This window comes from Mobula hypostoma, chromosome 3 (assembly GCF_963921235.1).
Source record: "Mobula hypostoma chromosome 3, sMobHyp1.1, whole genome shotgun sequence".
Classification (NCBI taxonomy): Eukaryota; Metazoa; Chordata; class Chondrichthyes; order Myliobatiformes; family Myliobatidae; genus Mobula; species Mobula hypostoma.
This window is the reverse complement of record NC_086099.1, coordinates 160,602,363-160,624,555: the sequence shown is the minus strand read 5'-3', so window position 1 is coordinate 160,624,555 and position 22,193 is coordinate 160,602,363. Positions and strand designations below refer to the sequence as shown.

Genomic DNA, 22,193 nt, shown 5'->3' with positions numbered 1-22,193 from the left:
CATTAATGGCTCTTCTGTATACCAGAAATGAATAAATAAATAGATAAAGATAGATAGATAGATAGATAGATAGAAACAGATGTTGGGAATGGCGAGGGTGGCGCACTGTGGGAGAGATGTGGGACAAGTGGCAGAGGTAGGGGTGGGGGGAGGCTTGGGTGCAGACACACCCTGGCCTTGAGACACCAGGCAAGGTCATTTGATTCCAAACAATTGGTTTATTGATCATTACAGAATGTCTCTCTGGTGCATCTCTTTCCCTTCCCCTTTTCCTACCCATGATTCCCCTCTCCCTGTCCCTTTCCACTCAGAATCAGGTTTATCATCACTCACATATGTTGTGAAATTTGTTTTTTTCTGTGGCAGCAGTACAGTGTGTTAAATACAATTACTACAGTATGGTGCAAAAGTTTTAGGCACCCTAGCTATGTGCCTTAGACTTATGCACAGTACTATATACAGAGAAGAATTTTTCTCCCCCCTTATGGTGTTGTGTGTGTGTATTTTCCCCCCAGTCTCGGGTCCTCTCCCAGAGGCCTGGGAGCTTGAGGACTCAGTGCAGTATTCTGGCTGCTCCTAGTAGTGCGCTCGTCTGGACCGAGATCGCAGATGTTGTCCCCGGGATTTGTTGGAACCACTCTCTCAGTCCAGGTGTCACAGTGCCAAGTGCTCCTATCACCACAGGGATTAGTCTGGCTTTAACCTTCCACTTCATTTCTATCTGCTCTTTCAAGCCTTGGTATTTCTCCAGCTTTTCATATTTTTTTCCTGATGTTACTGTTATTTGGGACTGCCTCATCTATTACCATTGCTTTCTTCTGTTTCTTGTCCAGTATTACTAAGTCTGGTTGGTTGGGCAGTACCTGTTTATCAGTCTGTATTTGGAAGTGGAAGTCCTATATATATATATCTATCTACACACATATACACAAACACATAGTATATGCACACACATATATAACAAATAAAGATTTTCAAACAACTCATTGTATTTATACATCAGATTCATTAACATGATATTTTGAAGAATCATTTGCTCAGAGATGTTTGAATACTTTCTGAGTATAGACATTTGGACAGAAATCTATCATAAAAATGATGGAGTTACAAACAAAAACGCTGGAGGAGCTCAGCAGGTCAGGCAACACCTACAGAAAGGAATAAAGAGTCAACATTTTGGGTCAAGACCCTTCATCCGGGCCAAACTTGCAACAGACCTGGTAGCAACAATGGAGAGAGTGGTGGACTTTTAAATGATAGCATTGTGACATTTATCCAGGCATGAATTCAGAATTTCAGAGGAATTCTTGTCAGCGAAAGCAGAGAAGCCTTTCCCCCCCTGAATCCCTTGCAATTTTAGACCATCCACTTTAAATTTTCTTAACAAATGAGAAAAATCTTGTTGGGGTGGAAGTTGTTTCATGACATGGTGGAATTGATGGATCTAGTGTGGAGCAGTGGGGAGAGTAAAGATACCTTGTTGGGGTTATGGAGAGATTTTGAATATAGCAAAGACCATGTGTGGGAGTGAGATGATCCTCGGGGTGGGGGCGGGAACGCAGTTGATGGGAATGCAATGATCGAAAAGCAACACCCACAAAATTCAGGAGGAACTCAGCAGGTCAGGTAGCACCTATGGAGAGGAATAAACTGGACCTGATGAAACGTCTAAATGTCCATGTGGCTCTGTGATCATTGAGAGAGGTGGGGGGAATAACAACTGGGAATAAAAACTTGTCAGGGGCAAGTTCATTTTGAAAAGGTTGAGGGCAAGGTGTAGTTTGCAAGGAAGCTTGTAGTTTTTGCATTAAATTGTTTTGCCACTCTTGACCGTCAAACGGTATTATTTATCTGGACTGTAAACACAACTCGGACCAGGGTGGCAACAACACTGTGTGCAGGAGCGATCCGGGGTTGTAACTAAACGATAAAGGCAACGGACCAGCAAATGTAACCAGACTTTAGGTGCAAAGGGCTCCGGGATTACAACGAAATAGTAAATGCAAATAGACCCAGGATTGTAACAAGACTCTAAAAGCAAAGAGTCCCGGCATTGTAACTGGATTGCAAATGAAAAGGGACTCGAGGTTGTAACGTGACTGAAATAAGTGCGATTTGAGAGACGACGTTTTGCTAGCTCAGCCAGTTATCTTCGTAATATGCTAACAATTAATGTGGAGATAATTTCTATTGTCCGAAATGCTGGGGAGCTGGGTGTCGACTGAGCCGATGGAAATAGCTGAAGCAGTATTGCCTGGAACTGGAGTAAGTTCCGAGCTCTCTGCCAGTGATGAACTGGGGTGCAGAGCGCTGACTAGACGGCTTATTTTATTTTGACAATGGCCATGTGATCTTGCGCCAGGCAGATCGATTGGAGAAGCGAGAATCGCGCGGGGGAGGGGGGTAAAAAAGGAAACTCAGACATCGAGCGCAAAAACAACGCACCGCTGCTGTGTTATTTGATTTTATATTCAAATAAAAACTCACAGAGCAGAGCTCGAGAATTGGGGAAGTCGCTGCATTTCTGCAGCGAGCGGAGACCCTGGTGTTCGAAGTTGGGACAAACTTGCCCGAGCACAGGCAGCCCGCCTGGGACTGTGTGCGAGGTGGACCGAGCGACAGGGAGTGTGCTGAAAGACCAGACCTGTCCCTATTCAATGCAGCCGGCTCATCGTGATGGACAGAGATGCCGTGCTTCTTGCGCAGCTCCTGGCTTTCGCCGTTTTGGGTAAGATGGATACTCTTTCTTCCCCCTTTCACCAACCCATCTCCCCATCCCCTTTTCAACATAGAAAGAACACTAATGCACCAACGCCGAGGTTGCCAGCCGACTGAGACATGAGTACCCACCGCACTTAACTCTTACCTTGTCGCCTCTTAGGCTCCCTCTGATTCATTGTAATACATGTGTTGTCCCACAGCAGGACAATGTCGTATTGGAGAGAGATCCAGCATGCTTAATCCCATTCCATCTTTATATCGGCACTTTTGGTACATTTTGCCCTTTCCCTGCTCACTGCATTAAACGAATTTCATTAGTTGCTCTTCTAGTGCGCATACATTCTTTGAGAAAATATTATTAATTAACACTTCGACCACTTTTTAAAAAATAATAAAAACTTCTCTTCATTCATATTTTTGTGACTTTTTCGGTTTGGTTTCGTTGTCCAAAAGTGTGAACAGCCCTTGTCTCGGGCGGGTAGTGGTCTAGAATTGTGGCGGTGACGGCCGGGAACGCGATTGGACCAGCATGGAATGAACGAGGGTCATACACATACAATGCTCTCCAAACAAGAGACCCCACTAACTCAGTATAATCGTGGTTAGATTAGCACAAACTGTAGAATCGTTCGCATTTTGTTTTATTTTGGTCTTGTTTAATAACAAAGCACTCTATATAAAAAAGCGTGAACGTCTGATCTTCTGATTTTGTTTTTCTATGTTTTGTAGGTAGTAATTTGTTGACCCCTGGTCTTGCAGGTAAGCGGAATTGACATTAATTTACAAAGCTGAACGCGCACTTTCGCCTTTTTAGCTTTGCAAATGCTCGCTTCTGTCCTGTGTATTCATTAATGAATGTTATTTGTAATTTGCTCTTGCGTACAGTATGTCCCAACTACTTCCGTATATACATAACATCAATGTTTGTAGCAGTTTGCAAAATGTTCACATGATTGACTCCTGCAACAGAAAAGTCAGGAACTAAAATTGTCAATCCAAAATTCTCCGTAACCACTATCTGGTTAATAACTACTTGTGCATTTGGGTGCATTCTCATGTCAAAATGCCAGGTTGTTTTGTGTGCAAAGCTGAAGATTTCTGATAGGCATTTAATAATGTAAATTATCTCGGTTCACTAAAATTAATTGTAATTAGTGTTAGAGATTATCCTGATGAGCACTATGTAAAGAAAAGCTAAGTGCTTGAAAATTATAACTAAACCCCTCATTTGTTTTGAAGTCAACTGAAAATCTCTACAGCACCAAATCTTATTAGCAATGCAACAAGTGTATAGTGAACCAAAGACTGGGTACCCAAACTTCCCTGTTGCAATACAGTAAATAACCATTTTATATTTTGATAGGAATTTATAGGAAAAATATCTAAAAAGAGGATAATTGGCTTGCACTGCAGGTAGGAATGCAATTGGTTGCAAATGGCAGGAAATGTAACAATTTTAATTTGAAAACTAAGATCTTATTATCAAAACTATTTAAATTCTTGGGGGATGGTGAAGGTTGGATCAAAAGTTTTAATGCTTTATTGAAATACATTTTCTTCTTTGTTTTCAGCCAATGACCTTACAAACTTGCATGATCAATTACAATCAAACCAATCAGATGAAAAAATTGTAAGGATCTGCAATGTGACAGCTATGCTCGAAAAAGTATACTTATGTGGATATCTGTTTGAAAACCAACTCAATGAAATGAATTCCAGTGACTGGTGCAACTTCACCCTCATTGCAGAGTAGGATCATTTTAAGTGCCTTTCTGTTTTGCCATTTCAAGCTTGTAAAACCAAATGCACAAATTAAGAATAATTATTTCATGTATATTGTTTTTATGCTTTATAAATATTTTTAGCCAGTTAAAAGCTGATAATCAATTTATAGATCTTTTGATAATAAATCATACATCATTTCTTTTCTGGAAGAATTAAATTCTAGCATAGAAATTAGCTTTCAGCTCTTTGCCTACGTAATGAGAGATTTCAGCAGCCTGCATTATATTATTTATGGAAGGATTGATTGTCTTAATTTGCTTTTTCGGTGGTTGCTATTGGTTTATAATTAATTGGTATAAAGTCAAAAAATGATAACTGAAAGATCATGGAAAAGTGCAAGTGTTGAAATTAGAAATAATTAATGGAACATCATCCACAAAAGATGATGTTGTAAGCTTTTTCAGTAGAGCAGTTCTCAATGGATATGATTTAAATTACCAAACAAGATGCTGGACTTTATTGCTGTTTTGAAACTTAGAGTAATGCAGCTTGGAAACAGGCCCTTCGGCCCAATTGTTCCATGCTGACCACAGCATCTTCCCTGCTATTCCCAGTTGCCTATAACCTACTGAGCTCCTTCCCTCCATGTACCTATCTAAATGCTTCTTAAATGGCGCAGTTCTACCCGCCTTGACCACGATCCTCAGTGTAAAGATGTTATACCTCAAGTCTCTTATACATGTGTCCCCTCTTGTAAATGTGTTCTCTTCAACTTTGGGGAAAAGACTATATTTGTCCGCCTTATCCATACCCCTCATGATTTTATAAACTTCTGCGAGGTCGTGTCATTCTAAGCTTCAAGGAATGGAGATTCAGTGTGGCCGACCTGTCCCTAGAACTCAGGCTCCTAGCCTAGGCATCATCCTTGTAAATGTCCTCTGCACCATGTGCCACTTGACAATTTCCTGTAACTGGGTGACCAAGACTGTACACAATACTCATAAGAGCGATTTCACCATTGACTTGTATAACTGCAACATAATGCCCCTACTCCTAAACTTGATGCCCTGACTGATAAAGCATGCTAAAAACTTTCTTCACCACCCTGTCTACTTGTGCAGCCACTTTCAGCAAACTCTGCGCTTGTACTTCCAGGTCCCTCAGTGTCATAACACTCGTCAATGCTCTGTTATTCACTGTATAGATCCTTTCCTGGTTTGAGTGTCGAACATGCATCACCTCACATTTATCTAAATTGAAATCCATTTGTCATTCCTCAGCCCATCTCTCTAACTGATCAAGATCTCTTTAATTCATGGTAATCTACTTCACTATGAGCAACACCCTCTAATTCAGTGCTACCAGCAGATTTACTAATTACTTAATGTACATTCACACCCAAACCATTTATATGAATAACAGGTTCTAACACTGAATCCCTGGGATACCCCACTAGCTACAGGCATCCATTTGGAGAATCAACCTTGGCTTCCTATCATTCAGCAAATTCTGAATCCACCTTGGACTTCAGCCTGCAAGATACATTATAATTTGCAGTTAAAGGGAAGTAAGCTCTATGCTATCATATTTAGGTCTTTCATTCAAAATATCCATTTGTAAGGGCAAACAAAAGAAAATCTGCAGACGCTGGAAATCCAAGCAACTCACACAAAATGCTGGAGGAACTCAGCAGGCCAGGCAGTATCTATAGAAAAGAGTACAGTCAATGTTTCGGGCCGTGACCCTTTGGCAGGACTCCTGCTCGGCCTGAAATGTTGACTGTACTCTTTTTCATAGATGCTGCCTGGCCTGCTGAGTTCCTTCAGCATTTTGTGTGGATTATTTTTAATGGCATCTACTTTCCTTGCTTTTGTTGACTTTCTATTGAAAGAATCTGCCCGATCTGATTATTATCTTGCCTTGATGGTGTACATCAAAGCAGAATCGGACATACAGAAAATACATACTGGAGGGACAAATGTAAAAAATGACATAATGAGCTGATCTGTAAAATGTCTACTTATGTCTGTAAGCAGTATCAGAGGTTGTGTACATTTTGTAAATTTTAGGCTCTGTCATTTGAAATGAAAGTTTACCTCTTTCGGAATATGCCCAAGTCGATGAGGAAATATTGTTATTTATATTTTACATTTAGTTTACTTTATATTGAATTTCCTAAACTTTGTAGTGACCACAGGACTAAACTAATTCAATGAGATTTTGCAAGGTGTTATATACATTTCGGTAATTGTTTTCCCTTTTCTGAACATATGGTATGTTCTTATCAGGTTAGGATTAACAATGTGAGAGAAGTTTGGGATGGTTGTTGGTTGGTGCAGATTTGATGGGTGGAATTTCCTGAAAAAGATGCTGTATTCTGAGATCTATTATGGGGAAAAATACACTTGGGAAAAGGTTTGAAGATGAGCTAAAACCCACGCTACAAAGTGCAACATCTCCAGTGCCTGGGACCATCTGCCCCTTCACTACTCAAGCTGGAAAATGAACATTCAAGATGGTATTGAGAACCAAAGATTCTCACAGTGTACAGAGGCTACATCAGTGCCTGAAGGAGTACACCACTTCATGAACTACCCACCTGCTCTCCCCATCAGCCATCTGCTGTCCCATCTGAGTAATAGTCTGTGTTTTCTACATTAGCATCATTAGACACTTCAGAGCCCACAAGGTGGAAAGATACCGTCATTCCTAATCCCAAGGGACTATCTAAAATAAAATGTATGCCAGCACTTTACGTAGTAGTGTCTCATATTCCAAACATTTTCTGTGGAGGAATTTGTTCTTAAATTCCATTAGTAGTTTATAGAATGACTTCTAGGAATTTTTTGGTTAACACGCTTGGACATAAGTGATTAGACATAATTTACTGAAAGCAATTATATAAGATTGTATAAATCAAGGAACAGTATATGAGTGACTCGCATCTTTCGCAGTTTAAGGTTTGTCCATTAGTGACTTCAAAGAGAATGATTGAAAATCATTGAGCAATATCAAAGTTTTAATAAATGTTGTGATCTACTTTGGTCTGTTATAGCTCCTATTATTATTCCATTTGTGATATTCATGAGGAAAATAATAAAACTTAATATATTTTATGATTGTATTGGTAATGCATAAATAAATTAATGGATTGTCAGGAACATAAGTCGTGCTAGACAGATTGCATTGATTAAAGTCTCTTATTGAGAAATATTGAAGATAATACAAAAATACGTATTACTTGATTTTGTTACCTTTGGTTAACATTTCAGGAAAAATGCTTCCATCTTTAACAATTTTATTTCTGCACTGCCACTCATACAATATCTATGCAGGCAGTCAATTCTGGCACATTTTCAATGAATATTTTTTCCCTTTGCACCACTTCTTGGGCATTGTTTACTTTGTACCCACTATTATGTTGCAATTCATTGGCGTTTTTTATGAGGGCATCTAGATACAGATACAAAAATTAGTGGAGCAGTTGGAATGTTTTTGGAGGTGATACATATACAGGCTACAGCAGGGTTTCTCAATCGGGGTTCCACGACCGATCGTGAAAAAAAAATAAACATCGTGTTTTGGACTTTGTGCAATGCGTGATGCGAGTGCTCGCAGTGGTGGGCAGTGGCCCGTTGGCAATCTCGTTAGAGGCCTTTCAGCCCAGTATGGCAGTGCACAGTAGGTCCGCGTTCATTTGGTTGAGTCAGCTCTCAGATTTTGACGCGAGATAGGGGAGGCCGTTGATAATTGGTGAGTGCTGTATTGCACGGTAGACTGATGAGGAGTGTAAAGTGCATTTTACGAGCATTGAATGGACTTGCTCAACTTGGGCAGTGCCTCAGCCCCTTCCTCCTGAATTACCTAGCAGGTTTCACATGCTAGGTCTATATTTGAGCCTGATCGTGTCACTTAGTGAGAAACTGTTTTTTCAAAGTCTTATGTAAGGTTGAGTCTTAAGCTATTTTTTTATTCGTATTACTTATTCTTATGATTTCTTCATAACTTTACTGTTGAACATTGTCAATAAAAAATTTCATGTTGTAAATAGCATGAACTAAGATCAATTTACAACCTTTATTTAAATTAAATCAACCGAGCCTACCTTTAGAAAAATTAAATCCCATTTTGGCTTAAGCCAGTTATTTAACAGAAATTTATTATGTTTGCCTTATGAGTTTTGAAATTTCTGAAAGGGAAAGAAATTAATTTCAAGAAGGGTAAGCTCAACTTAACTACCTTTTTTTTTCTAAAAAAAAGTTGGCTAAAAGTTAATTATGTATTGAAAAGAGCATTGACAATTTTTTTGGATTATTGTATCTACAACTTACTGATTATGCTAATGTACTATGAGCTGTAGATATAATAATTTTTACGCAGGGGTTCCCTGAGACTTGAATATTATTTTAAGGGCAAAAAGGTTGAGAAAAACTGGGTTAGAATATTGATTTGGGTTGATGAAGAAGGAAGTTTCCTGGGTTGCAGAAAATTCTAAAAATCAGTTATGTTAAGTTGGATATATATTGATATACTATGTTCCTCTATGGTTCTAGTGATGGCACTGTTTTTGATCAGATTGTGGTTCATCCTCAGCAGTAGCAATTTTGTAGTATTTTCCATAAATTAACAGATTTAATCATAGAAATTTAGCACATTACAGGCCCTTCGGCCCACAGTGTTGTGCCAACCATGTAAACCACTCTAGAAACTGCCTAGAATTTCCCTAGCGCATATCCCTCTATATTTCTCAGCTCTATTTACCTACGTAAGAGGCTCTTGGAAGACCCTATTGTATCCGCTTCCACCACCGCTGCCGGCAGTGCATTCCACACATCCACCACTCTCCGTGTGAAAAACTTACCTCTGACATCCCCTCGGTACCTTTTTCCAAGCATCTTAAAACTATGCCCCTCCATGTTAGCTATTTCAGCCCTGGGAAAAAGCCTCTGGCTATCCACATGATCAATGCCCCTCATCATCTTATACACCTCTATCAGGTTTATTGAAAGTTTTTTCACATCACGTTATGGTGAATTTATGAATATTCAAATTTGTCATGGGGTAAAACCGTATAACTTTTATGCATGTTGCAGAAGTAGCATTAACCCAAAATTTTATCTGAAGAAATGGTTGAGCCCTTTATGAAATATAACATAGCATAGGGACTGAGATTATGCTTTGGTTGGGAAGGGTAAAGGAGATTGGGAGATTTTGGAATAGGATTCAAAGAAGAAAGGGGGGGGTGGCTGTTTATGAATGACTATTTGGGGATGTTTCAGATGGTCCCATAAACACCTGTTGCCACAATCCTTCGCTGTGTCTGACATTTGACTGGTGTCCTCGATATACATGATGCTCTGTCCTTAATTATTGTGCTGAGGTGATTAGAGTTATAAGTAGGAATTTTTCTCACCTTTAGCCAGAGAGGACTGTAATCTCTCTTTCTCTGTGAGCTAGAAGGAAAATGCAAGAATTTTTATTTCACTTAGGGTAAAAGTAATGGTTTGCTTCAATGAAGTTCCCAGATATTTTCATAGGAATCAGCAGATTGGAATTCTATTCAGTCCTCATCTGTACTGTGTTAAATGGATTGAGTATTTGTACTCTCAAAGGAGTACCCATTTAGTGATATATATTTGTGACATCCAAACAGGGCTGTAACCACCTATTTTGTCAATGAACAGAAGGAAATTACAAGTTGACATGCAACTTAATAATATCATTTGTAGCAGTAGGTTGAAAACAAAATCTAATTTTAACACCTTGTGTTGATGTCTCGTAAACATGTATAATGGCACATAGCTAGTGAACTTCCTTTTAGTGGCTCATAAATTGCTGGTAACTATCAAATTTTCAGCATTGTATTTTTAATCATTAATATTCAGAATGAATTCTCAGTTGATTGGGCCAAGCTACTCAGTATTCTGTACAGTAATACTGTTAAACTTACATTTTGCTTTCACTGATTAAATTTTTAAAAATGACTATTAATAGGCAGTCTATTTAAAAACCTACTCCTCACATAAGATTTCCCCCAAAATGAATATTCCTAGTTGAAATGCAATGTATCCTGTGCCAAGAAAGTGTTAAGATACTATAACAAAAGTAGGAAATTACATACAATTGCTTTGCCAGTCCTTTTCAAGGATAGCAATATGGTCAGGCTCACAGCAGTAAAATAAATAGAACCTTTGGATTATGGATGTTTCCTGATGGCGGCCATGAGAAGAGAGCATGTCCTGGGTGGTGGGGGTCCCTGATGATAGATGTTTGCTTTTCTGCCATAGCATTTCATGTAGATGTGCTCAAGGTTTGGGAGGGCTTTACCTGTGAGGGACTGTGCCATATCCAGTACTTTTTCTGGGATTTTCCTTTCAAGGGCATTGGTGTTTCCATACCAGGCTGTGATGCAGCCAGTCAGTATATTCTCTACTATACAGCTATAGAAACTTGTCAAAGTTTTAGATGTCGTGCCAAATCTCCACAAACTCCCAAGGGAGTAGTGGTGCAGCCGTGCTTTCTTCATAATTGCACTTGTGGGCTGGGCCTAGGGCAAGTCCTCTGAAATAATAACACAGATGAATTTAATGTTGCTGACCCTCATCACCTCTCACTGTTTTATACAGAAAGTTATGTGTTTTTTATGCATTTAAATATAATTGTTAATTTGTTATATTACTGTTGTTCAGTTCTGACTCTAGGGTTTATTAATATAAACATTTCTAATTAAAACAGTCGAAGAGACCACAATTGTGGTCTGCTGTAATGATAGAGATAAGAATTGCTGAGTTATGATGTTAACTTTTTTAATCTGAGGGAAACTAGCAGAATACATGCAACTATCTGCAGAGAGAATTCAAAACTGTAGCATATGTAAGTGTTATTAAAAAATGTTAACCCTATCTCACACAATACTCTTGACACGTAATCAGTGAGTTGAATAAGTTTTGCAGATTATTCTCCACCCCCATTTACAAAGTCAAGAATCTTATTAACTTTGTTAACTATTTTATTAATTTGCATTGGCAAACTCAACATTTTTTGAATGCTATGCTTTTGTATCTCTAAAGTCACAGTCTTTCCATAATCGTCCCACACTGCATGAATTCACACTTCTTTGCATCTAACTTCTTCTGTTATAAATATGCCCATGTTGTTTTTTCTGCTGTATCCTCCTGAGTTTGCCTCTACCAGACTTATTTCTTTCTCTGTAGGTGGTGCTGAATGTGAACTGGTACAGGCTGATAAAGTGGCCAAAGCAAACACACAGGTTAAAATGGAAATTTTAGCCATGAAATTGCACTGAAAAAATTGAAGTTATCTTCAGCCCTGTACTTAGCAATGTTTGTATTTACCCGCCCAACTTCAAAATTGTATTCCTTTCATCAAATTGCTGACCATTTATATGATGAGAGGACAATGGGTTTACTACTGATTCCTGGCAACTCCACCGCATGTGTCACCCAAAAAGAAAATCATTCATTGCCCTCTCTCCTATTGTGTAGCCAATAGCATTGGCAAATGACCAATATTATTTTATTAGCACATGCTTCTAATACATCATTAAATCTGTTTGGGTTTTGCTTTATCAATTACATTATGAAAGTCCATATAAGATGTGCACAGCTGTGCCATCATAAGCCTTTTTCATTCACTGAAAAATTCTGATGATATTAATTGGGCATGGCCTGTTACAAATCAGTTCTGGTTGTCCTATTAGTCCAAGGTTCCCTCAGCATGAATTACTTTGCCGTTGACAATGTTCTCTGGTAGCTTTTAATCACTGACGTTAGACTCATGCAACTAGATTATTCCTCTTGCTTTTTCAATAGAATATAACATCTATAATCCTCTAATTGTTAGAAAATCAACCAACAAGGGACATTGCCGGAGTTTTCCTTACACGCTGCCCCCCCCTTCACTTCTTCAGTCTTTGCTCCACTCAGCAACGTTGGACATATTCATCTGTTCAAGATGACGTGCTAGATACACTACTTAATACCTCCCCTTTTTATTTTATTTTCCCAACCATGATAGATGACTTCTGCTCCTGAAATGTTAATTTTATCTCTTTTGTTTGTAATTTTAAAATATTCATTAGCGCAGCCAGCTAGTTGGCCTCTCCAATCCTTTAAGTATCACTTTATAATGAAATAAACTTGATCATCCTAGCTCCATGCTGGTGTCTGGGCTCACTGTGCCTTGATGTAGATATTTTGCTTGTGGAGGGCAAAGCAATCTGACCTTTGTCTCCAATGAGAAGAAGAAGTTTATGCACAGGAAACACCAGACAATAATGTGGCCTTAAGTGACGAATCTTCATAGAGTTCTAATTTGTAGTACCATTTAACAATTAATAATAAAATTCAAAAATATTTAATCATAAACACCATTTTGTTGACAAATAATTAAATATTTAAAAATAAAGTAGTTTTAAACTGGGACCCAATTTCATTTGTACCTGAACCTATTGCAAAACTGAGGTGTCAGATTCAAAGTTTGTCATGTCGCCATTGAATCCAGTGTCAAAGCAGAAGATTAGGTATGTGAATATCTGCCTTCCAAGTCATTTTTGATCTTGTGTATTTGTCTAAGCCTATATGGAATCGAGGTAAGATTAACTGTGAATGGCCGATACCTGCCCCGGCTGTCAGTCAGTTGAATTTGGTTTGATGAGATAAATGATTAGATAATAAATTTTTGGCGGTTAGGTCAAGGATAAAACTTGGCTCAGATTCTGAACATTCCAGTCATCCTCTAAAACACCATGTTTAGTACCCTCCTTCACACTTGCTTAGGTAATTAAATTCCATCAATCAAAGAAAATGATGTGACTTTTTAAAATATCACTTCTGAAGGATTTTGTCATTATGTTAATAACCTAAGAACATTATAAGGATGTTTAACTTTAGCACTCATCATAATTCATTACATCATAGGCATAGTTACAATTAAGCTCCTTAACACTGTCTGCTCTTCTGCATTTTACATCAGTGATATTCTTGCTAATCTGATAGTTTTGTCATTTTTCTTTCCACCTGAATGCTGATCATTATTAAAATGACTAGTTGAATAAAATTTCATTAAGGTATTTACATACAAAATATCTAATACTATACCATCTTTTAGAAACAATCTAAGCATGTTATGGGAAGGTATTGAAAGATGTAGATATATTGGAAATCATATTTTAAGAGAAGCAAAGTGGTTTCATAAGATAAGGAAGTGAATTCCTCTAGAAGCTTAAAGCTCTATTCTGATCATTCCAATAATTAATGAAAGAGAAGCAAAGGGTGGCTAATGTAACCCCACTTTTTAAGGATGGCTAATGTAACCCCACTTTTTAAAAAAGGAGGGAGAGAGAAACCGGGGAATTATAGACCGGTTAGCCTAACGTCGGTGGTGGGGAAACTGCTGGAGTCAGTTATCAAAGATGTGATAACAGCACATTTGGAAAGCGGTGAAATCATCGGACAAAGTCAGCATGGATTTGTGAAAGGAAAATCATGTCTGACGAATCTCATAGAATTTTTTGAGGATGTAACTAGTAGAGTGGATAGGGGAGAACCAGTGGATGTGGTATATTTGGATTTTCAAAAGGCTTTTGACAAGGTCCCACACAGGAGATTAGTGTGCAAACTTAAAGCACACGGTATTGGGGGTAAGGTATTAATGTGGATAGAGAATTGGTTAGCAGACAGGAAGCACAAGAGTGGGAATAAACGGGACCTTTTCAGAATGGCAGGCAGTGACTAGTGGGGTACTGCAAGGCTCAGTGCTGGGACCCCAGTTGTTTACAATATATATTAATGACTTGGATGAGGGAATTAAATGCAGCATCTCCAAGTTTGCGGATGACACGAAGCTGGGCGGCAGAGTTAGCTGTGAGGAGGATGCTAAGAGGATGCAGGGTGACTTGGATAGGTTGGGTGAGTGGGCAAATTCATGGCAGATGCAATTTAATGTGGATAAATGTGAAGTTATCCACTTTGGTGGCAAAAATAAGAAAACAGATTATTATCTGAATGGTGGCCGATTAGGAAAAGGGGAAGTGCAACGAGACCTGGGTGTCATTATACAGCAGTCATTGAAAGTGGGCATGCAGGTACAGCAGGCGGTGAAAAAGGCGAATGGTATGCTGGCATTTATAGTGAGAGGATTCGAGTACAGGAGCAGGGAGGTACTACTGCAGTTGTACAAAGCCTTGGTGAGACCACACCTGGAGTATTGTGTGCAGTTTTGGTCCCCTAATCTGAGGAAAGACATCCTTGTCATAGAGGGAGTACAAAGAAGGTTCACCAGATTGATTCCTGGGATGGCAGGACTTTCATATGAAGAAAGACTGGATGAACTAGGCTTGTACTCGTTGGAATTTAGAAGATTGAGGGGGGATCTGATTGAAACGTACAAAATCCTAAAGGGATTGGACAGGCTAGATGCAGGAAGATTGTTCCCGATGTTGGGGAAGTCCAGAACAAGGGGTCACAGTTTGAGGATAAAGGGGAAGCCTTTTAGGACTGAGATTAGGAAAAACTTCTTCACACAGAGAGTGGTGAATCTGTGGAATTCTCTGCTACAGGAAACAGTTGAGGCCAATTCATTGGCTATATTTAAGAGGGAGTTAGATATGGCCCTTGTGGCTAAAGGGATCAGGGGGTATGGAGGGAAGGCTGGTACAGGGTTCTGAGTTGGATGATCAGCCATGATTATAATAAATGGCGGTGCAGGCTCCAAGGGCCGAATGGCCTACTCTTGCACCTATTTTCTATGTTTTCTATGTTTCTATATGAGTCCCAAGTTTAGTCTAACTAATCTTTATTATTTAGAACATAGAACATAAAATGGTAGAGCACTGTACTGGCCCTTGACACATGATTATGTGCCACCCTTTTAACCTACTCTAAGATCAATCTAACCCTTCCGTCCTACGTAACCCTCAATTTTCTAATATCCATGTGTCTATCCAAGAGTTTAGTAAATGCTACTACCACTCCTGGCAGCATGCTCCATGCACACACTGCTGTCTGTGTAAAGAACTTGTATCTTACATCTCCCCTATATTTTTGCTTCAATCATCTTAAAATTATGCCCCCTTCTATTAGCTATTTCCACTCTGGGAAAAAGTCTCTGGCTATCCACTCGATCCATAGTATACCTCTTATCATCTTATACACCTCTGTCAAGTCACCTCTCATCCTCTTTTACTCCAAAGAAAAAAGTCCTAGCTCACACAACCTATCTTCATAATACATGCCCTCTAGTCCAGGAGCATTCCTGGTAAATCTCCTCTGCACCCTCTCTAAAGCTTCCATGTCCTTCTTATAATGAGGTGACCAGAACTGAACACAATATTCCAAATGTGGTCTAACAAGGGCTTTATAGAGCAGCAACATTATCTCACAGCTCTTGAATTCAATCCCCAGACCAATGAAGTCCAACATACAAAATGCCATCTTAACAACCTAATCAGCTTGTGAGGCAACTTCGAGTGATCTACAGATGTGGACCCTCAGAAGCCTCTGTTCCTCCACACTGTAAAGAATCCTGCCATTAACCCTGTATTCGGCCTTCCAAAATGAATTCCAAAACTCCATCCGCCACTTCTCAGACCAGCTCTTCATCCTCTCAATGTCCTGTTGCAACCTACAACAACCTTTCACACTGTCTACAATTCCACCAACTTTTGTGTCATCTACAAACTCACTAATGCACCCTTCTGCTTCCTCATCTAAGTCATTTATAAAAATCACAAAGAGCAGGGGACCCAGAACATATCCCTGTGAAACACCACTAGTCACCGACCTACAGGCAGAATATTCTCTCTGTACTACCCCCTTCTGCCTTCTCTGAGTAAGCCGATTCTTTGTCCACACAGCCAAGTTTCCCTGGATCCAATGTCCCCTGATTTTCTGAACAAGCTTACCGTGGAGAACCTTGTCAAATGCCTCACATATACACCACATACATCCATATACTCCGTATCTACTGTTTTAAATTCATCAACGTGCTTTGTCACATCCTCGAATTCAGTCAGTCTTATGAGGCATGACCTGACCCCCTCAAAGCCATGCTGATTATCACTAATCAGATGATGCTTCTCCAAGTGCTCGTAAATCTTATTTCCATGAATTCTCTTCAATAATTTGGCCACCGCTGAAGTAAGACTCAGTGGTCGATAATTCCCAGAGTTACCCTTACTCCTTTTCTTGAACAAAAGCATTTCAGTCTGTTTTACATTATCCTCTCAATCATCAGGGTCCTCACTGTTGAATACCGAAGCAAAGTGTTCATTAAGAACCTCCCCTACCTCCTCCAATTCCAGGCACATGTGTCCTCTTCTATCCCTGATCAGTCCTACTATCACTCTAGGCATCCTCATGTTCTTCATGTACATGCAGAACGTCTTGAGATTTTCATTAATCCTACTTGCCAGTACCTTCTCATGCTGCCTTTTAGCCCTTCTAACTCCATTCTTCAGCTTCTTCCTGACTTCCTTTTAACTTTTGAATTTGAACCATAAGGAAACAAAAATCACCAGCCATACTGACATTAATGCAAATGAATCTCTTGTTTTTCCAATTTAGTAAAATTAGCCCTGATTTCAAACTCAAACCATGAAATTCTATACTCCAGCAAATAGCATACTAATAGATTTGAGAGCATGCTGCTATATTAAATCTAGCACTTGGTTTCCATAACAGTTCTCCCTACCTCTAAGTTACAGATTTAAGCAATTTAAAATGGTTACAATTTATAATTTGCTGTAAACATAGCTAATAATCAGGCGTATGCTTTGTTTTAAAATTTCAACATCTGTTTTGAAAAGAACCCCATTTAGAAGGCTGAAAATAATTTGTGCTTTCTTTTGCCTGTTAATCATTTAGATGTGATTACTACGATTAATATGGCCCTCATTTAAGTGGAAGAGATCATTTTTTGGTTAGTATTTCTGGAAAGACTCAGCAGGTCAGGCAGATATGCGAAGAGAGAAATGGACTTATCGTTGATGTAAAGTGTTTATTTTGGTTTTCTCTACAGATGTGTGTTGACCTACCGAGTATTGCCAGTGCACAATTTTTAAATTTTTGATATTTTCAACAGTTTGCGATGTTTATTGGCTCAATTATCGTTCTTAAAAGCAAGAACTTAGGATGTGGAAAGTTAGTGCTGGCTCATTAAATAGAGCAAATCTATATGTTCTTCAATACTAGGTATTTTAATATTTAACTGTATTAATAATTCTGATTAGAGTATCATTTTCATCATGACTCCACATTCTTAAAATAGGTTCAGTGTTTTAATATAAATTTTCTGTTGATTGTAATCAGAAGAATTCTCTTGATTTTTAAGGCTGGTACTTAAAGTTGTGCTGGCACTGTCAAATGCACTGTTGACAATTCTCACTAGAGATTGGAACTGCACATAGAACAGCTGGGGGCTCTACAGTGATCTCCAAATTTGCATGCTCTCTGTGTAAGTTTAGGTTTCATCTGAGTGTTCAGTTCCCTTCCACTTCCGGAAAGCATGTGAGCAATTTTGGGCCTAGTATGTAAGAAAAGTTGTCCCGGCCTTGGAGATGTTCCACAGAACGTTCATCAGAATGATCCTAGGAGTGAAAGGCTTGACATATATAGAGCATTTGATATCTCTCTGTCTGCATTTGATAGAGTTCAGAAGGATGACTGAGGTTCTCATTTAAACCTACAGGATGTAGAGAGATGTGTCCTTTAGTTAGAGAGTCTAGGGTCCAAGGGTACAGCCTCAGAATAAAGGGGCACCCCTTTAAGACTGAGATGAGGAAGAACTTCTTTAGCCAGAGAGTGATGAATCTGTAAAATTTCTTGCCATTGAAGACTGTGGAGGTCTGGTCATTGTGTGCATTTAAGGCAGAACTTAGTAGGCTTTTGAATGGTAAGGGGGTTAAAGATCACGGAGAGAATGTGGGAGAACAGGATTGCAGAATAAAATCAGCCATGCTTTAATGATGATGCAGAGTTGATGTGCTAAATAGCCTAATTGTGCTCCTTTATTATATGATCTTATGGTGTTAGACTGATAGGTTAATAGTCTGCTGTAATTTGTCGCTTTAATTTTGACTGGTAGAATCTGAAAAGAGTGGGGTTATTAGGAATGCGGGGAATAAATGTGTTAAGATAAGTTTAGTATTAAAATATTGCTTAATGTTGACTGTTGGTACAGGTTTCATGGACCATGGACCATGTTTTCATGCTGTATCTCCATGATGTGATGCAGGTCAAAGTGTCTGCAGAAATCTCTGAAAACCAATTCGCTGTTCAAATATTACGATAGCTACACTTGAGGAACTCTTCTGACGTTTGGGGGACAAAACCTTTTATCATAGCCTATCATAATTTCTACTGATGATGGATGCTTGGGAAAGGTGCCTAGGCAACAGGCATGGTTAGTCATACAACATGGCTAGAAGCTGATCAGGATAAATTGTTACTTTCCTTCCTGCAGATAGTCTACTGGTTGAGGATGCGTCTATGAATTTGTCAGAAAGCAGAGTTTTTCTATTAGGAGCATAGACAATTCAAAGTTCAATGTAAATTTTATTATCACAGTACATATATGCCACCATATGTAATCCTGAAATTCGGTTTCTTGTGGGCATAGCAAATCTGTAGAAGTGCAACTATAACAGGATCAATGAAAGATCAACCAAAGTGCAGAAGACAACAAATTGTGCAACTGCAAGTGTAAATAAATAGCAAACAATAACAAGAACATGAGCTAAAGAGTCCTTAAAGTGAGATAGATCATTGGTTGTAGGGATATTTCAATGATGGGGCAAGTGAGTGTAGTTATCTTCTTTCATTCAAAGGCTTGATGGAAGAGGGGTAGTGACTGTTCTTGAATCTGGTGCTGTGAGTCTTGCACCTTCTACCTGATGGCAGCAGCGAGAAGAGAGCATGACCTGGGTGGTGGGGATCTCTGATGATGGATGCTGCATTCCTATGACAGTGCTTCATGTAAATGTGCTCAGTGGGTGGGAGAGCTTTACCCATGATGTACTGGCTGAATCCATTACCTTTTGTAGGATTTTCCGTTCAAGTGTATCTGTGTTTCCATACCGAGCTGTGATGCAGCCAGTCAATATACTCTCCACTACACACCCATAGAAGTTTGTCAAAGTTTTAGAAGTCATGCCAAATCTTTGCAGATTCCTCAGTAAGTAGAGGCACTGTTGTGCTTTCTTTGTAATTCTTTGTAATTCTTTGTAATTCTTTGTAATTGCGTTCTGTGTCCAGGACAGGTCCACTGAAATAGTAACTGGAATTTAAAGTTACTAACCCTCTCCTCTGATGAGGTCTAGCTCATGGACCTCTGGCTTCCCTCTCCTAAATTCTATAATTAGTTCCTTGGTTTTGCTGACATTGAGTGAGAGGTTGTTGTTATGTTCCCCTCTGTCAAATTTTCAGTCTCCCTCCTGTGTGCTGATTCATCACCACCTTTGATACGGCCCATAACAGTGGTGTCATCAACAACCTTGAATATGGCATTGGAGCTGTGCTTAGCCACAAAGTCATTAGTGCAAAGCAAGTAGATCAGGGGGCTAAGTACACTGACCTATGGTGCACCTGTGCTGATGGAGAACATGGAGGAGATGCTGTTGCCAATCCAAACAGACTGGGGTCTACAAGTAAGGAAATCCGGGATCCAATTGCATAAGGAGCTATGATGCCAAGGTCTTCGAGTTTATTGATTAGTTTTGAGGGGATGATGGTATTGAGTGCTGAGCTGTAGTCAATAAAGAGCATCCTGATTTATGCACCTTTGCTGTCCATATGTTCCAGGGTTGAGTGAAGAGCCAATGAGATGGTGTCTGTTGTGGACCTGTTGCTCCGATAGGCAAATTGGAGCAGATCCAAGTCGCTTCTAAGGCTGGAGATGATATCTTTCATCCGCAGCCTCTCAAAACACTTCATCATTGTGTAATTGAAGCCTGTTTGAAGCAGGTGGGTAGCACACACTGCTGAAGTGAGAGGTTAATGTTCTGGCAAACACACACGCCAGATGGTCAGCACAGGTCTTTAGTATATGGCCAGGTACCCCATCCAGTTCAGTTGCTTTCCCTGGATTCACCCTCCTGAAGGCAGCCCCATCATCAGCTTCATCATCATCATCAGGAGGAAGTCAGCCAAGAGACTGAGATCATAGGATCATCGGGGGATGTGGGGGTCTCCATGTTCTGATGGTCAAAGTGAGCATAGAAGGCATTGAGTTCATCTGGAAGTGAAGCCCTGCCATCTCCCGTGTCTCGTGATTTAACTTTGTAGGAGGTGATACCTTTCCAGCCCTGCCAAAGCTGTCGAGCATCCTTCATTGATCCAAGTTCGGTCTGTAATTTCCACTTTACCCATGAGATGGCTTTTCAGAGATCATACCTGTACCTCTTGTAGCTTTCTTGGTCTCCAGATCTCAATGCTTCTGATTTGGTCCTCAGCAGATTTTGGATATCATGGTTCATCTCAGGCTTCTGATTGGAGAAGACTCTGAATGATTTAATGGGGACACACTCATTTATAGCTGTTTTAATAAAGTCCATTACAGCCTTGGTGTATTCATTCAGATCTCTGCATGAGTGTTTGAACATGGCCCAGTCCATTGACTCAAAACAATCCCAGAATCACTCCTCTGCTTCTCACGGCCACCCCTTAGTTGTCCTGCTCTCTGGAACATTGCTTTTTAGGCTCTTCCTGTATGCAGATAGGAGGAGGTCAGCCAAGGGATCGAGTTCGGGCAAGGAATGGTAAGCATTCTTTATCTTAGTGTAGCAGTGGTCTAGTATGTCGGGACTTGTGGTGCTACAGGTTATACGTTGGTCATAGTTGGGCAGGGCTTTCTTCAAACAAGCCTGGTTGAAGTCTCTGGCTATAATTTAAAATGCATCATAGTGGGCTGATTCCTGTTCGGAGTCAGCATCATGCAGCATGGTGAATGCTTGATTATGGTCGGCCACTGGTGATATATACACTGCAGTCAGGATTATACATGAGAACTCCGAGGTAAATAGAACGGTCGGCATTTAGCTGTTAGGTGTTCCAAGTCAGGGGAGTGCAAGTTCGACAGAACCGCCACGTCGGAGCACCAGTGAGAATTAACCATAAAGCACACACCTCCTCCCTTTGTCTGACCCAAGTTTGCAGTTACAATAAGGCAAGGGGAGAAGGATTAGATTTTCCCCTTTTGCCTGCTCCACCATTCAATCCAGTCATGACTTATGATCAATCTCAGCACCATATTCCAGTTCTTTCTCAGTACCCATTGATTTGATTTACACTTGGAAACTTTTCTGTTTCCTTCTTAATCATGATCAGTGTCTTGGCCTCCACAAGTAGCATACTCATCACCTTCTGAGGCATAAAATTTCCCCTCATCTAAGTCCTATATCGTATGACCTTGTGCTAAAACCTCAGCTGGGGGAAGCATCCTCCCCACAAAGCTTCAATGAGCATGTTGGAATTCTAAGTTTCAATTGTATCTCCTCTCATACCTCTCATTCCTCTAAGCTCCAGTGAAAACACACCTAAGCTTGGTTCTTATATCAGTACTACCATCCAAGGAAATGGACTGGTAAACATTTGCTGATCTCTCTCTTAGAGAAATGGTCACTTTATTGGGTACACCTGTACACTTGCTCATTCAGTACATATCTAATCACTCAATCACATTGCAGCAGCTCAGTGCGTAAAAGCATGCAGACGTGGTCAATAGTTTTAGTT

At 39.7% G+C, this 22,193-nt stretch overlaps 1 protein-coding gene across 2 annotated transcripts in view; it reads left to right on the top strand.

Moving 5' to 3' along the window:
* Positions 1 to 2,422: 2,422 nt before the first annotated feature.
* Positions 2,423 to 22,193, top strand: part of LOC134344354 (receptor activity-modifying protein 3-like) — a 178,349-nt gene continuing 158,578 nt past the window's right edge. For both annotated transcript variants that reach the window (XM_063043999.1, XM_063043998.1), the window contains exons 1-3: positions 2,423 to 2,728; positions 3,451 to 3,480; positions 4,293 to 4,470. In XM_063043999.1, the coding sequence (XP_062900069.1) occupies positions 2,677 to 2,728; positions 3,451 to 3,480; positions 4,293 to 4,470 (260 nt within the window). In that variant the 5' untranslated portion in view covers positions 2,423 to 2,676. The remainder of the gene's footprint in view (positions 2,729 to 3,450; positions 3,481 to 4,292; positions 4,471 to 22,193) is intronic.